We start from the raw sequence: 16,322 nt of genomic DNA on the forward strand, positions 1-16,322 counted from the left end.
ATACATGTTATATACTAAATACACTGTTTGTTAACACGAAAAAATATAAATATTTTAAGATGGGATTTACACTAACCTGTAGCGCACTTCACTGTCCACAGGGCCACACAACAACATCCAAACCACATATACTCCCCGATGTAATTAAACAAAAGACGAAACTTACCTGTATCCTGTCTAAGGCCACTTTGCATTCTGATAATGATTTGATGCTGAATGGCAGGGCTACAAGTGCGAATCTCATACATTCAAATAAGCCAACTACTGTAAATGCCTGCGATGCAGAAAACAATGACTCAATCAGATTCGTGAATGCATTATTGAGGATGCATACCAACGACGAATTGTATACACGGATAACACACCTTGCTAGCTGTAAGATCATTGCCTGTCAATGTATGCAGTGCAAACGTCAGTGCAGCAGCAAACAAGGACACTATCGGAGACAGACTCATTACTATACTCTGAACATATCCGGCTTTTTCAAGAAGTTGAAATTCCTTACTTCGGATTTCTGAAATATGAGAGAGAGAGCGCAGATATGTATTACAGTAATAACATAACAAACAGAGGGATAGTATTAAAACATGAATAGTATTAATAGATGAGGTAGTGGGTTAACAGAGAAATAGTATTAACATATGAGGTAGTGTTTTAACAGTGGGATAGTATTAACATACGAGGTAGTATGCTAACAGAGGGATAGTATTAACATATGAGGTAGTGTGTTAAGAGAGGGATACTATTAACATATGAGTTAGTGTGTTAACAGAGGAATAGTATTGACATATGAGGTAGTGTGATAATACAGGAATAGTATTAACATATGAGGTAGTGTGTTAACAGAGGGATAGTATTAACATATGAGGTAGTGTGATAATACAGGAATAGTATTAACATATGAGGTAGTGTGTTAAAAGAGGTATGGTATTAAAATATGAGGTAGTATGTTAACAGAGGGATAGTATTAATAGATGAGGTAGTGTGTTATCAGAGGTATGGTATTAACATATGAGGTAGTATGTTAACAGAGGAATATTATTAACATATGAGGTAGGGTGTTAAAACAGGAATAGTATTAACATATGAGGTAGTGTGTTAACACAGGAATAGTATTAACATATAAGGTAGTGTGTTAAAACAGGAATAGTATTAACATATGAGGTAGTGTGTTAATACAGGAACAGTATTAACATATTAGGTAGTGTGTTAACAGAGGTATGGTTTTAACATATGAGGTAGTATGTTAACAGTGGGATAGTATTAACATATGAGGTAGTGTGTTAAAACAGAAATAGTATTAACATATGAGGTAGTGTGTTAATACAGGAATAGTATTAACATATGAGGTAGTGTGTTAACAGAGGTATGGTTTTAACATATGAGGTAGTATGTTAACAGTGGGATAGTATTAACATATGAGGTAGTGTGTTAATACAGGAATAGTATTAACATATGAGGTAGTGTGTTAAAACAGGAATAGTATTAACATATGAGGTAGAGTGTTAATACAGGAATAGTATTAACATATGAGGTAGTGTGTTAACAGAGGGATAGTATTAATAGATGAGGTAGTATGTTAACAGATGGATAGTATTAAAATATGAGGTAGTGTGTTAACACAGGAATAGTAATAACATATGAGGTAGTGTGTTAATACAGGAATAGTATTAACATATGACATATATATATATATAACATATAACAGTGGGATAGTATTAACATATGAGGTAGTGTGTTAACAGACGGATAGTATTAACATATAAGGTAGTGTGTTAAAACATGAATAGTATTAACATATGAGGTAGTGTGTTAACACAGGAATAGTATTAACATATGAGGTGGTGTGTTAACACAGGAATACATAGTATTAATAGATGAGATAGTGTGTAATAATAAATACCTTTTACACTCTTTAAAAAACACATCTCCCATGCATACATCTTAATTAATTTGATGCATTGTATAATTTCATTGATCATGCACACTCGCTGATCAGTCACCTTGACGGCTTCAAGTCGCACACGTGAAACAGACTTAGCCAATCGCAACTATTGAAAAACAAAATGTTAAGTAATAGTGTATGTAAGTCAGCTTTACTTGTTATAATACCTACGGCGTTAACATCCACGAAGTTCAAGTTGGGTATGTTTTCAGTATAACACGAGTAATGTCCATTTCAATATAGCAATGTTGCTTTTAATTGTCATAACTTAGAGTAAATATAAATGTGTTAGTGGTATCAGAAGGGCTTAAACGCCGCAGTATGTAATTCATGCTAAGGCCAGAACATGTAATTAAACGTTTTCTGACCTTACTTAGCTTATATGCTAAACGTATGAATGAGTGTGCTCACTAAACACTGTGGCATATTGTATATTTTTAAATGTTAACATTGCACTTTGAATTTTGAAATCACAACTATAAAAATAATTTGTATGATCCTTTATATTTTCATACGTGTCACATTATGTATTTAAAGAACTATGTGTAGCTGCCCTAGTAACCGACGCAAAATACTGATGTAACCTTCACTTTATTTATGACGAACAATATTGAGAAGATTGTAACACCGTCAAAACTGTGAAATACAAGAGTATACGTTCAGAAAATAATAACAAGAAGTTGCGTATTTATATTGTAATAAGTACCAGTGCTGCTATGCAAATAGATAGGCAATGATATTACAGTATAGTGCGCCACCTCGTGGCGAGACTAGACGAATCTATCGTACATGTACACAAAATATAGATAAAATTGGACATGAATGCGACTTGCATAATCGTCTGGAAAACGACTGAAAATTGTTGATGAGTGTCAACTCAAACTACACGACTGTAGGCAACTCGGCATGTAAACTACGCCAACGATAAATCAACTAAATCGATAAGGCTTCCGAAACTAGTCTAAACATAACAAAGGTCTTCTCCCTCAAATAATACCCTAGTACTCGTTGGCAGCATAAACGATACTTGCACAACACCAAAACTGCCATGAGGTAAATAAACAAGTGGAAGTACTAAAAGAATCAGGAACAAGTCTGAACAACAAAACTACAGTACCCTTTAGTATGACCTGTAGTATAATTCGGAAGAAGACGTCTTTCACGTGTACATAGCATGCCGACAAATGAACAAGGCTGAACAAAGCACAGGAACGGAGCAAGATTAGGTTGCTCGGGCAACGGCAGCCACACTCCCACCCAAATCATTCAAGATGATTTCTAAAAGGAGGAGGTATTCGGAATAAACAAATATCGCCTTATCAATGTAAAACATGTGAACGATCAAGATCAACTACTATGTCAACTCAGTAGAAGAAGAAACAGCATTTCAATCCTTCATGACAGGAAATGAGAAGAATCAGCTTATGAATTGGATGGTCTAAAACTGTTCTATTGTAAATTGGCTTACCTGTTTTATCCAAGTCTGGAGTGGCATTAGTAGCTTTACCTTTCTTGCCAGACCATCACTAGAGTGATAGGTCTCTACCACTTTAGCCAATCTCCAATCTGAGCATAAGACATTCTCGTCTTTTAGCATAACTATATCATCAACTATGATATTTTCTTTGGTACCTTGCCAGGTTTTTCTCGCCTGAAGGCTGCACAAATATTCTTTTGCCCACCTTGTCAAGAACAGGTTGGTTATATATTGGACTCTGCACCACCTCTTTCTAGCGTATATATCTTCCTTCAGAAAATCTACAGGAGGTGGAGGGGGGACAATTCCAGACTTCCTTGTGAGGATAATGTTTGGTGATAGAGGAAGAGGTCCGTTAGAATCTTCCAAATCATTCACTGTCAGTGGTCTGCTGTTGATTATAGCCATTGTCTCATACAGGAATGTACACAATGCTGATGTGTTCAGCTGGGTTCCATTCTGGATCAGGATTCCATCTAAGACACTTCTGATAGTCCGGATCTGCCTCTCCCATACATACATGATGAAGAAGTGTTAAATAAGAACTCACAATTTTGGGAGAGAAATTTTCTTGTGATACTATCAACGTTTAACTTGTTAAGATTCTCCTTCAGTTCACTGGTCACAGCAAATCATAAGGACCTTGACTAGCAACCCACGTTGAGAAATAGTTTCTTCTTGGCAACAAAATTGGATGCTTCACTTCATATAAGGCTGACCTTTTCAATCTGCCTCCCACCCGTAGCAAACCATTCTCATCTAGAAAGGGGTCCAGATTTTTTAGAGGATCGTCCCTATGACTAGAAATGGATCTCTTCTGGAGATTCTGTATACTGTCTTTGAATGTTTCTTGCTGTATAAATCTGATAAGGTTTGTCTCTGCCAAGTTGCTAACCTCTATTTTGGAGAATATCTTCCCCCGTTACTTAAGTGAACATTCAACAATGACTGCCACTGCTGTCACTGCCTTTGAATAGCTAGAAAATCTGCTCATCCTCTCTGTGATGCTGGTGAACTTCGTTCACTGTACAATATGTACAACTGTCGGTTTAACCTCTACATCATCTGGTTGGATTTCCAAGTCAATGTCTGCAGTCTGAGGTGAAGCCTCTGTTCCCCACAAAAACTTAGGGCCTGTAAGCCAGTTGGATTTGGCGATCTCATCAGCTTTTAGACTACATGTGGCATGATCTGCAGGGTTATCAATGGTTGGAACATATTTCCACTGTGCTGGCTGGGAAACTTCTCTAATTCGTTGAACCCTGTTTGCGACGAACATCTTGAGTCTCTTCGTATCATTTTTTATTTATCCCAAGACCACCTTGGAAGCCGTTCAAAAATGATGTGACATGTCTTTATATCCCATTTCAGTCTTGAGAACTTTAGAAACCTTTGCTGAAATTGTTGCAGCTTGTAGTTCCAGTCTAGGTATAGTTACAGGCTTCAATGGGGCAACTCTGGCCTTTGCCATGACCAAGGCACAGTGTACCCTCTCATCTGTGGTCTTCAGACGCACACATGAACACTGTCCATAACCAGAAAGTGACGTGTCAGAAAAGTGATGAAGTTGTACTGAGACCCAAACCATCTGGAATGAAGCATTGCGGAATGTTGATCTTACTCAGTTTCAACAGCTCGACTTTCCAGCGTTCCCAATATGGACGAAGATCATCTGGCAATGGGTCATCCCAATCTGATCTGTCCTGGCACATTCTTTGGAGTATCATCTTTCCAACTAAAACTAACGGCGAAATAAGATCTAAGGGGTCGTAAATTGAGGCAAATGTCGCTAGAATCCCACAAGGAGTCAAGGGGTGATCCTTTAATGTCAACTTAAAACAAAAGGTATCTGATTGGATGCACCACTGTATACCTAAAACCTTCTCTGGCGAAAAACTCTTCTGACTTGGTTCAAGGTCAGTCTTTGTTATAGTCGCTCTTTCCGACTCTGGAATACTTAACATTACCTCTGAATTATTACAACTAATTTTGTGTAGCCGCAAGTTACCCCTTTCACATATCTCGACAGCATTGTAAATGAGATCCTTCATAGCTTCTACACTTTGTTCTGACTTCAACCCATCATCAACATGGAAGTTGTTTTTCAAGAATTCTGAAGCGTTCTCTTCAAGGTGCTTGTAGTCCTTGGCAAGTTGTTTTAAGCCAAAGTTTGCACAAGCTTGCTATGAAACAGCTCCAAACAAATGGACTTTCATCCTAAAATCCACTGGGGCTTGTGTGAAGTCTTTGTCTTCCCACCACAAAAACCTGAGAAAGTCTTGGTGTTCGGGCTTCACACGAAACTGATGGAACATTTTCTCAACATCAACATCAAAAAGCAATTGGGTGTTCACGGAACCTGCAGAGTACTCCAATTGAGGGGTTGATCAAGTCTGGACCTGACAAAAGGTGGTCATTCAAGCTTGAACCCTGGTAACGAGCGCTACACTCAAACACAAGTCTCACTTTATTCGGTGTCCTGGGATGGTATACTCCATGATGAGGTGTATACCATGGCGTTGATGTCAGTGGCTCATCATATGGGACTATTACTGCATCACCTCTCTTTAGTATCTTTCTCATGAAAGTGGTGTAGTGATTTTGATATTCTGTTTTTCTCTGGAATTGTTTCAACAAGCCTATAGCACGATGCATGGCTGCTTGACGATTATTTGGCAACTGTGGAGGTTTTCCCTCCCTAAATGGTAGCGGCATTTCATAATACCCATCTTTTCTCTGTCGAATACCATTTGATACGATTTCTATAAACTTTATGTCTTCCTGAGTCATAGTCTTATAATCTTCATCTCTGAAGTCTCTTTCTACGATACTCAAATCAGCAATGGTGACTTCTTTGATTGTAGTCTTATATACATACATCACGTTTGATTGCTTGTCAGGTTTGATAGGGGCATGAATAGCTCTGCTAACAACCGTGTGGGTATAACCAAATGCATCAAATTTGAGCCTGAGATCCACCAACAAAACTCCAACCAAGTTTTGTTTCTACACCATCTGGTTGGTTGCCACTGCCCAAGACGCAATTCTGAGGTGCTAAAGCACTTGGACAGTTGTATCCAATTAACAAACCAACTGGGCCGTCCTGCTTAGGAGTCAGCAGATCTGCAATCCTACGTAGGTGAGACCATTCACAAGTTTCAGGCGTTGCAATGTGGGACCTGTCCAGTGGGATATGATCTGTGGAATATGTTGTTGGAAGAGGAATCCTTGACGTAGAGTTAAATCCTCTTACCAGGAGATTTTCATATTTATGACTTTCTACAAGGTCTCACTTTGAAGTCATCATTGACAAACGTAGCTTTGCTGGGCTAGAGTGCGCTTGTAGGTTCTCCCCGATCTGGTCCAACATGAACGTGACATCTGACATTGTGTCGAGCAGAGCATAGACTAGCATCTCACTGCCTGGGTTTTCCTTGCGCGATACCCCTACTGGCACTACCATGGAGGAAACTGATTCTTTGTTACCACTTAACACTACAACAGGTAGCTTCTTTTTGTTCAATCTCATGGGTTTCAGATGTCGTGTTACTTGATTTTGTGAATTTATCTCTGTCATGCAAACGAGTAGGGTGTTTCTTATGGCAAACCTTGCACTCACACCTGTTGACGCACTGTCTTGACATGTGGCCTTCTCCAAAACATCCAAAACAGAGGACTTTCTTCATTATAAAGTCCATGGTTCTCCGGGTAAAGTTTCGACAATCTTGAACAGTTTGATTTTCATTATCACAGAATATGCATTCATTTTATTTATCAACTGTCTGAACCGTAGTCCATAAAAACCCTTTCAAGGGCTGCGAACGAGAGTAACCATTCAACTTCATGTAAGTATGATTACCATCTGGTTCCATTGCATTAAATTGCTTTGGTTCAAAGACTACAACAGGATCATTTAATATTTTAAAGGTAGCAAAGTCTCGAAACAACGGGTAACAACCACACTCTCTTTTGTTTCTAGCAATAAGACGATTCCACCTGTGACCTAACTAGTCTGGCAGTTTAGATACTAATCTGTTCTCTCTCATGTCATCAAGTATATGGAGTTCTCGGATTTCAGTAGCAGCCACAACATACTGCTGTAAAAATATCTTCGTAAACCTGTTTTGTCACTGGTTTGGATCTTTTGCCTCAAATCAAACTTTGATCTGAAGGCTTCCGCAATGACGTAGGGATTGCCAAATCTCTTTTCAAGAACACATTTCGCTTCCTCAAAGGCATTTTGGCTCCGTAGAAGAAAAGAATGCACTCACTGCTTCTTTTGCCTGGCCTCCTAAATAACGTTTCAGGTAATGAATTTTTTCATCCTGTGGAATGCCTCTACTTCCGATCTAGGTGGTGAATGATGATATCCAATCTGGGTATTGAAGAGGGTCTCCAGTACTTGACTTGGGGTTCAGGAGTAGGTAGACGGCTCATAGCAATTGTCCTGGCAAACATTTCTGCTGTCAACTCTGAAGATGGTAGGTAAGCTTGAGTGTGTGTGTTCATGTTATTAGTGTGTGGCATTGAAGGAGCATATTTCTCAGGAGGTACCATTTCCTTCTTTACAGTTGGACTTGTGTACAAGTGCTTAAGTTCAGGCACTTTCTTCGACAGTTGAGATGTGCTGCGAACTGAATCAGAGTCATCTTCTTCATCACTGTACACTTTCATTCTTGCTTCTTCTGCCTTCAACTCGGCAGCTAGTTTCTGTTCTTCTAATTCCCGTCTCAAATTAGACATTTTCCTTTGAGTTTGTAAACTCCTTTGTTTTTCTCCAAACTTCTTTATTTTTCTTCAAACTCATCATTTCTTGTTTCTTGTTAAGGAGTATTTGGGCCTCCAACTTAGTTTTCAAGTCAGCTGCCTCTGCAGCGGCTTCTCGACGTTGGTATGAACTGCTTGAAGCTTTGGAATATCTGGAGACATTTTTGATCCCTCATGCTTGATATGCAATCTTGACATGAGGTCCTTGTTGTTGTTAAATACTATTTGAGCTTAATCAAGTTGATTGATGGCTTGTCTGGCGCTGTCTTTCTTACCCAACACTGTACTCTGTTCGCCAGGCAGGACACAAAGATGCTCATCAACCACATTTTGCAATACTTCTAATCTAATTTGACTGCTGTCAATTTCTCTTCGTCTATGGTTGGCTCGGATACAAATTTCTATACATTGTCTATAATGGTTATTAGATCAAAATGATTTTCCCAGAGTTTACCTGTTAGTACTTCACTTCTATACTGTATTGCTTTTTCTGTAAGTTTCCTGGTTCTTTCTGACCTCCACAGTTGACTTGTCTCTCCTTCAGTTTGACTTTCAACGGGAATTCCACCCAATCCCAGCTGTCCCTCTGATGGCACTTCATTGTCATGTGGACTAATGTTGGTTTGATGGCCTCATCAGCCATATCTGAAAAGAGACTATTAAACTGTATGGTTAAATTGATATTGACTAAATACACTAATTTTACAAACGATTTGAAAAGGCAGATATGCTCACTATTTGGCTGGGAGTGTGGTAATAAACAATCGCGAATACAATGGAGAAGCACAGAGCGCATGAGTAAGCCAAGTACAGATGTCTAGCCTCCTAATAGCACACATCCTAAATATGACATAAATTACACCAAGTTCAACAAATATTCTAATTATAAATGCCGAGTATCCTCAGTATGCAGATTGAGTCTTCTTGGCAATGGTACCCGAGAGCTATAGTGAATTTAAGCAAGTAACTCAATGTCCAACACAGTTCAAGTTCAATAGTTGAATCAATGACATTCACTGTACACAAATGTTATATCATACGACATGCATGTTTCATACAATGTTTCAATGTACTGGATCTTGTGTCTATATGTAACAGCCTTTTGTTGTCAATGGTATTCTGTAGAATAGCTGTATCCTCCATCTGCTGTATACAGTGCTTACGTGTGTCCATTGATTGTCTTGATAGTAGCCAAGTCTATCCGAGTGACATCTGGACGTTCAGCTTATACGATACGATGCTGTGGATAGTGCAGGCAAATCCTTTCTTTGATCTCACAGCAATGACTACAGTTTCAACCAGAAATTGTTGACTGTCGAGTTTTGACTGTAGCTGCCCCAGTAACCAACGAAAATTACTGATGCAACCTTCACTTTATTTATGACAAACAATATAAAGGAGATTGTAACACCGTCAAAACTGTGAAATACAAGAGTATACGTTCAGAAAATAATAACATGAAGTTGCGTATTTATATTGTAATAAGTACCAGTGCTGCTATGCAAATAGATAGGCAATGATATTAAAGCATAGTGCGTCACCTAGTGGCGAGACTAGACGAATCTATCGTACATGTACACACAAAATATAGATAAAATTGGACATGAATCTACGCTTATACAAATAGATTACATACTGTACATGGAATGCGACTTGCATAATCGTAAAGAAAACTCAACTACACGACAGTAGGCAACTCGGCATGTAAACTACGCTACGATAAATCAACTAAATCGATAAGGCTTCCGAAACTAGTCTAAACATAACAAAGGTCTTCTCAAATAATTTCCTAGTACTCCTCAAACGTTACCTACCTCGTTGGCAGCATAAATGATACTTGGGCAGCAAATAAAGACGAAAACTAGATGCAGTGAAGCGAGCGTTTCACTTTTAGTGAAAGCGAAAAATGGATCAATCTTCGTACAGAGCGCGCACAACACCAAAACTGCCACGAGGGAAAATAAAGGAGTGGAAGTACTAAAAGAATCAGGAACAAGTCTAAACAACAAAACTACAGTACCTTTTAGTATGACCTGTAGTATAATTCGGAAGAAGACGCCTTTCACGGGTACATAGCACGCCGAGAAATTAACGAGGCTGAACAAAGCGCGGAAACGCAGCAAGATAAGGCAATCTGATTAAAATCCGATGTAGGTATGAGGCCCAATTTTCTTTTTTTTTTATTTTCTTTTTCATAACCCATTATATTATATATATTTGTATTTTAGTTTGAATATGTCGATTGTTTGGTTTTTCTTGCCGTTAATCAGTTCTTAGAAAATTGTGTGTGTCCCAGTTGTGGGTGATATTCGCTCACATTCGATCAGGTTCAAACTGCATGCATTGGATCGTAGAGTTACAATAAAGGAAGCGTAATGTACATTTAAACAATACACTATTTATTCGTACAGTGTTACAACAAAGGAACTACAATGTAACAAGGATGCAACTGAAAAATACATGAGAGAATGCCCCTTTTATAGGGTTCAGTAGGATTCACACCTATGGATTAAAATAAGAGGTAGACACAGTGATAGGTTTTCAATATTGGCACATCAGCTTAAAATCGACCTTGCAACTGATTCCTATTGCGTTCGTGCTGATAGTAGTTATTACTAAATGGCTTTGTAAACCGAATCTGTGTTTCTTTACAGTAGAGATACATGCATTACGGTATAGTTCCAGGCATGTAACAACTTTCAATTGTTGTATCTCAGCTAATATAGCATGTAATTGAACAAAATAAAGACGAATAGATAAAGCAAAACATGATCTGATAATATAACTAAATTACGAATACGAAAGAATAAAACTGAATAAAAAAGAACAAATATGAATCAATGAGGAAAAACACAAGTGGATAAGCATCCACGACACCAGTCGCCTCTAACTACATCTGACTCAATGCCCATACGATCAGTTTTGTCGACCAATTATAGTGCGGCTTACAAAAATAGCTGTCTGACTTTGCACATGCGCCAGACTCATCGTTCCAGGTTATTTCAAGATGGCTGCAAGTAATGTTCGAACCGATGTGAATTCAATAGAGGATTTCGAATTTGAGGTGAGTTTTAGTCACTTTTACAAAAACTTAATTATTATTTGTGAGCAATCACGATTGATGTATGTAATTCATTTGAGATAATTCAGATTTCAACTTTGATGACCTTGTATTACCACAGGTGAGGCGGCGGTCACCGATCATGTTAACGAGTGGCATTCGACGCAATATAAACCATCAGTTACGTGCATGTTGTTTCGACTTTATACTGACACAGTCATCACGATCTAACTATTACACTATGAGTTAATATATTACGGCCAGGCAATGTTTTTGTGTTTTTTTTTTATAAATCTATAGCTTTCATGTCAGTAATTTTCGTATTTGTATTTATCCTTTCAACGACATCCCCTACTCCCGTCTTAACCGTTAAACGGTCCGAGCGCCTGTGAGTAATAGTTTTGTCTTCACGTGACGCCGTGACAGTGACCTATATGCATGAACCAGTAAAGTGAATAATTTATTTGTCGAGTCAATTTTGTGATTGCGATATATTAAATGTGCACAATTCCCCTTTCTTTAAGGTGTGCAAGAAGGAGGCATTAACACATCTGTTATCAAAAAACAATGTCCAAGTCATCCTGCCAACTGGATTTGGTTAAATCACTAATCTATATAATTACATGTATAATTAAGTAACCTGGTTCTGTTATCATAGTTTCACCTGTGGTTTAATCAATGAAAGTTCAGGTAAGATTTCAACATTAAAAATCATAGTTATGTGTGTTATAAATTGTAGAAGTTCATGTTGAATGGTCAATGGAATGCGCTTTAAAAGTGGCTAAGCCACTCATCATTTCATATTTTCTGCTAAAATGCGAATATTTTAATGTAGGATATATGTGAACATATTCCCCCACTACTGCATATATACAGAGCTGTGTTGGTTCATTAAGTTATTTGGGTAATTCATTATAAAAGTGCTCATTCTACCAAAATTTCAGTGTGCATGTTTTATTAGAGAATTTCTTTTTAAAAAATTAGGAAATGATTAACTTGGAGTCCTAACTTGTACATGTTTACCTTCAAATGATAATTTCTGTGATCTTTTTTGTAGGGGTGAAAAATCAGATGACAGCCAAAAAAGCATGTGCAATACACAAAAAGTGCATTCAAGGATTTTTTCTAGCATGTTGGGGAACTACGCTGTTTTACCTGATGTTACAGTCTTTGCACTGACCACAACTGCCTCAAAATCTCTAGTCCCAGTTGAAAGACAGTCTCATTACATTATTCCAGACTCCTAGGGACAGTGTATCCATATTTTATTGGATGTTTGACAAACTAAGAGAAGAGAAAGATACTTTCCCACAGACAATTATTTATTTTTCATTAGCTCTAAAATATCATTATTTCCCAGTCAGTTTTTTTTATATGTGAATGTACTGGTACTATAGGGAAACTGACAGTATTGTACAAGAATCGCATCAAAAAGAAATAGCTGAAGTGTCCAACTAAAGTTTGAGATTAATATTATGCCACACAGCTTTTGGTATGGACATTTTTATCAAAAATGTACTCCATTTAGATCCCTCTTACGATATTGAAAGTTACAATACAGGGTTAACTTATCTGAAGATTTTGCATCAAATAATGACATCAATGACATGAAGAGCAATAAAACACATCACCTGAATAAGTGACATCTTGGTTAATGTCACGAAACATAGCATATATTTACATCCTTAAGCCATCAATTTATTTTCCAGCTGTGTTTTTATAAGCATAACATGTTCATCTGCTTACAAAAAACAATTGACAGAACAAGGTTTATTTAAGTAGCAATACATATTTATCTCAAAGAAAATATGTTTGTCAATCACTAATTTACTGAAAATACTCTTATACAAATAACAAAAGTATTTGGCAGTTATTCATCACAATTTTAGAATTTGAATTTTTGTTGTTGCTAAGTCAACAGGTATATATGTGGCTACATACTATTAGTTAATTGTGATGGTACTGTTTATCAAAATAGCACAACTATTCCAAAATGCCTGTTAAAAAGATACCTGGTGGATCTTTTCTTTGTGTGACCAAAGATATAAACTAAGACATTTTGCCTCAAAAACACTGACAAAAAAATAGATGGAACCAATTCTGATCAGACACAGACAAGAACAACGAAGTCATCAATAATTATAAAAAAACAAAACAGAATTGGTATGGAAAAAAATTATAGTACAGCATCATGTCTGAGAAAATACTAATTACCATGTTAAATTAATTCATGTGCTGCATTAATCTCATAGTGTAACTTGTATGAAATTTGCATTACAACAGTTGGCGAAAAAAGTACACTGAGCTTGCAGCCTCTCAGCTGAGATATCTGTGCTGTGAGCAATGCACATCAATAAATACAATATAGGTGATTAACAAAAATATTATATAAATATATACTATCGACACGCGAATACTAGTAGTTTGTTTCTAAAACTGAATCCACAAACAATACATTCATCTGCCCTGGAGGATAATTGTTTCTGGGATGCCACGTTCTTTCTGAAAAAACAAACAAACATGGGGTGAATTGATAGCGAGCGTTGCTTCCCCCAATTGTAAACATGCGTGTTGACGGTGACCAATCTGTCAGGGAGCAGTTGAAAAAACATTTTTCATGAATTCTTAGTTTATAAACGATCGACTAAAAGGAATTTTCAAGTAAAGATCGTGATTGGGATAAAAAAGACTTGAAGTTGATACCGGAACACCGACGCCGAAAAAAAACAACATTACTGGCACATGTAATTCATCTGCTACCAAACAGAAATGAAATGCAATCAAGACCAAACTGGTTAATGAATGCTACTTACTTGTTATTTTAGAAAACGATGCATCATCGAAAAAAAATGCTGTTAATAAGTTGTATTAGGTCCAGCTCACGCAAAAGTAGCAGCAGTACGCCGCAATGTTTCGAGTAATGGTCAGGCGCGTTTGTAACCCGTGTTTTGATTTTCTGGTCCTGGGGCGAAATTTGTACGAGATTTCTATAGACATTGAGTCAGATGTAGTCAAAGACGACTGGGACACAATTTTCTAAAAACTGATTAACGGCAAGAAAAAACAGAAAATCGACATATTCAAACTAAAATACAAATATATATATATATAATATAAAGGGTTATATAAAAAAGAAAAAAATATTTTAAAAAAATGAAAAAAAAAATGGAGCCTCATACCTACATAGAATTTTAATCAGATTGCAAGATTAGGTTGCTCGGGCAACGGCAGCCACACTATGAAATAAATACACATATCATCAGCATATAAAATATCATTTTCCATACATTAAGACATTCAAGCTTCACGTTGTGCAAGGCCCGGTATAATACTTAATATACCTGCGTGAATTTCTTGTTTTTATAATGATACACATCGAACTAATTGAAAAAAAGATATTTACAGCTTTTTTGAAACTCGACAATGGTTTTGCTTGATGTGATACTTGTGGTCGCATTTTTGCACAATATCGATCCAATAATCTGAGTTAGGATGAAAGTCAATCATTTAAATGTTGTTGTTTTGTTTGATAATTCATCATGCCAAATTGTGGAATTTACATTCAAAACATTGTGTATGTAATCTGTGCATGTATTGACATTTTATCTTGCATATGTCCTATACTGACAGAATCAAATTTAAAAACAAGTAAAACATGACATTAGGCGAAAGTAGATTTCATTTTTCGCCTGTATAACTAGTATAAGTGATATAATAATAGCGTGGTGGTCTTCATTAACCACGCCATATCACAATAGAAAGTACAAACGTTGTCTCACTTTACCTGAATAGGAAAGAAAACAACGAATATGGCAGCTCCAATGAAAGCAGCAGCGCCAATGAGGATGAATGTATATACAGCACACATTAATGCAACAATGGGCGTTAGCAAAGGAAGCACACCGAATGAACAGGCGTCGAATATTCTTTGACTGTCGACGGAATATATATTTATTATCTGTATTTGATAGAAACAGAAATTATTTTAGTTTGACTCTTAGTTTATTTACCGAAATGCTGTGCAGACTGTCAGCAAATCTGTTTGTATAAATCTTTCTTTGAAAATGTTAGTGTAACACAAGAAAGTTGTTGCAAACTGAATAAATAATTCATTTTTCGGTCATGATTAGCTGAGTGCCGTGAAAAATTAGTATAACGAGAAATTATAATTATTTTAAAAATGGTACATAATATTAATAATAAGTTCATGAAGATTTGAATTTATGCTAAACATTCCTGTTGGTAGAGATTTAGCTTGCGTAAAATTCAATTACTGTTGGTATTTTGATCATATTATAAGAATCGAATCATGTACTACCATGACCGAACCTAACATTTTACAACAATGTCTGAAGTTAAACTTCGGAGAAAACCTGATGTTACGGTTGCAAAGATAGAATTTGACGCTTCGAATCGGGAAATCCAATCGGTCGCTATGCGCAATTCCAGTGGTGTGAATGTGTGCGGGACTGCTACAATATGATACACAGGAAATGTCAGGTACTGGTTAGTCATTAGATAGTCCTTGGATTTCAGTTATCGTACTGAACTTGTAACTTATAATTTCTTGGCCAGTTTATTTATGTGATGCTTTACAAATGTATATGTGAGTATGGAATGTTGTTTCCTATCGTCGCAAGATCTAATTTTTCTGAAGGTCGCGTTTAGCACACAACTGTTGACCTTGTTATATTTTCACGACAAAAGTTAAAATTAATGTGTATGTGTATATGATTGTCTGTTACTTTAATCGTATATTTCGTTATTATAGCACTGACCGATGAGAGTATCTTTAACGGAAATAACAGTTATGCATATTAATTAGGCTACATGGTCATCAGATATATAAGTCATATCTCTCGTCCCATGTCGTCAATTGAACAGTCGTATTTTTGATGTCAAATGACTCTATGTGGCTTTGTGATATGTTATTTATATTTCGTTTCTGATGCCGTCATTACGACATTAGTTGCATGCTCCTGTCAACAGCAGTGCTTGGTGCATTACCCATATGCATATTAAATTGCGGAAGTCGTCGCTCCGCTCCCTGTTCGATATGGCGACGTACACAA

General features: G+C 36.9%; 1 protein-coding gene across 1 annotated transcript in view; it reads right to left on the bottom strand.

The window, feature by feature from the left end:
- Positions 1-16,322, bottom strand: part of LOC100367743 (ATP-binding cassette sub-family C member 5-like) — a 100,735-nt gene that overhangs the window by 73,713 nt on the left and 10,700 nt on the right. The window contains exons 6-8 of the mRNA XM_085498344.1: positions 1,904-2,051; positions 366-514; positions 167-274 (exon numbers count right to left, since the gene is read on the bottom strand). Coding sequence (XP_085354470.1) covers positions 167-274; positions 366-514; positions 1,904-2,051 — 405 coding nt within the window. The remainder of the gene's footprint in view (positions 1-166; positions 275-365; positions 515-1,903; positions 2,052-16,322) is intronic.

The sequence above is a fragment of the Saccoglossus kowalevskii genome, chromosome 1 (assembly GCF_978046115.1).
Source record: "Saccoglossus kowalevskii chromosome 1, keSacKowa6.1, whole genome shotgun sequence".
Lineage (NCBI taxonomy): Eukaryota > Metazoa > Hemichordata > Enteropneusta > Harrimaniidae > Saccoglossus > Saccoglossus kowalevskii.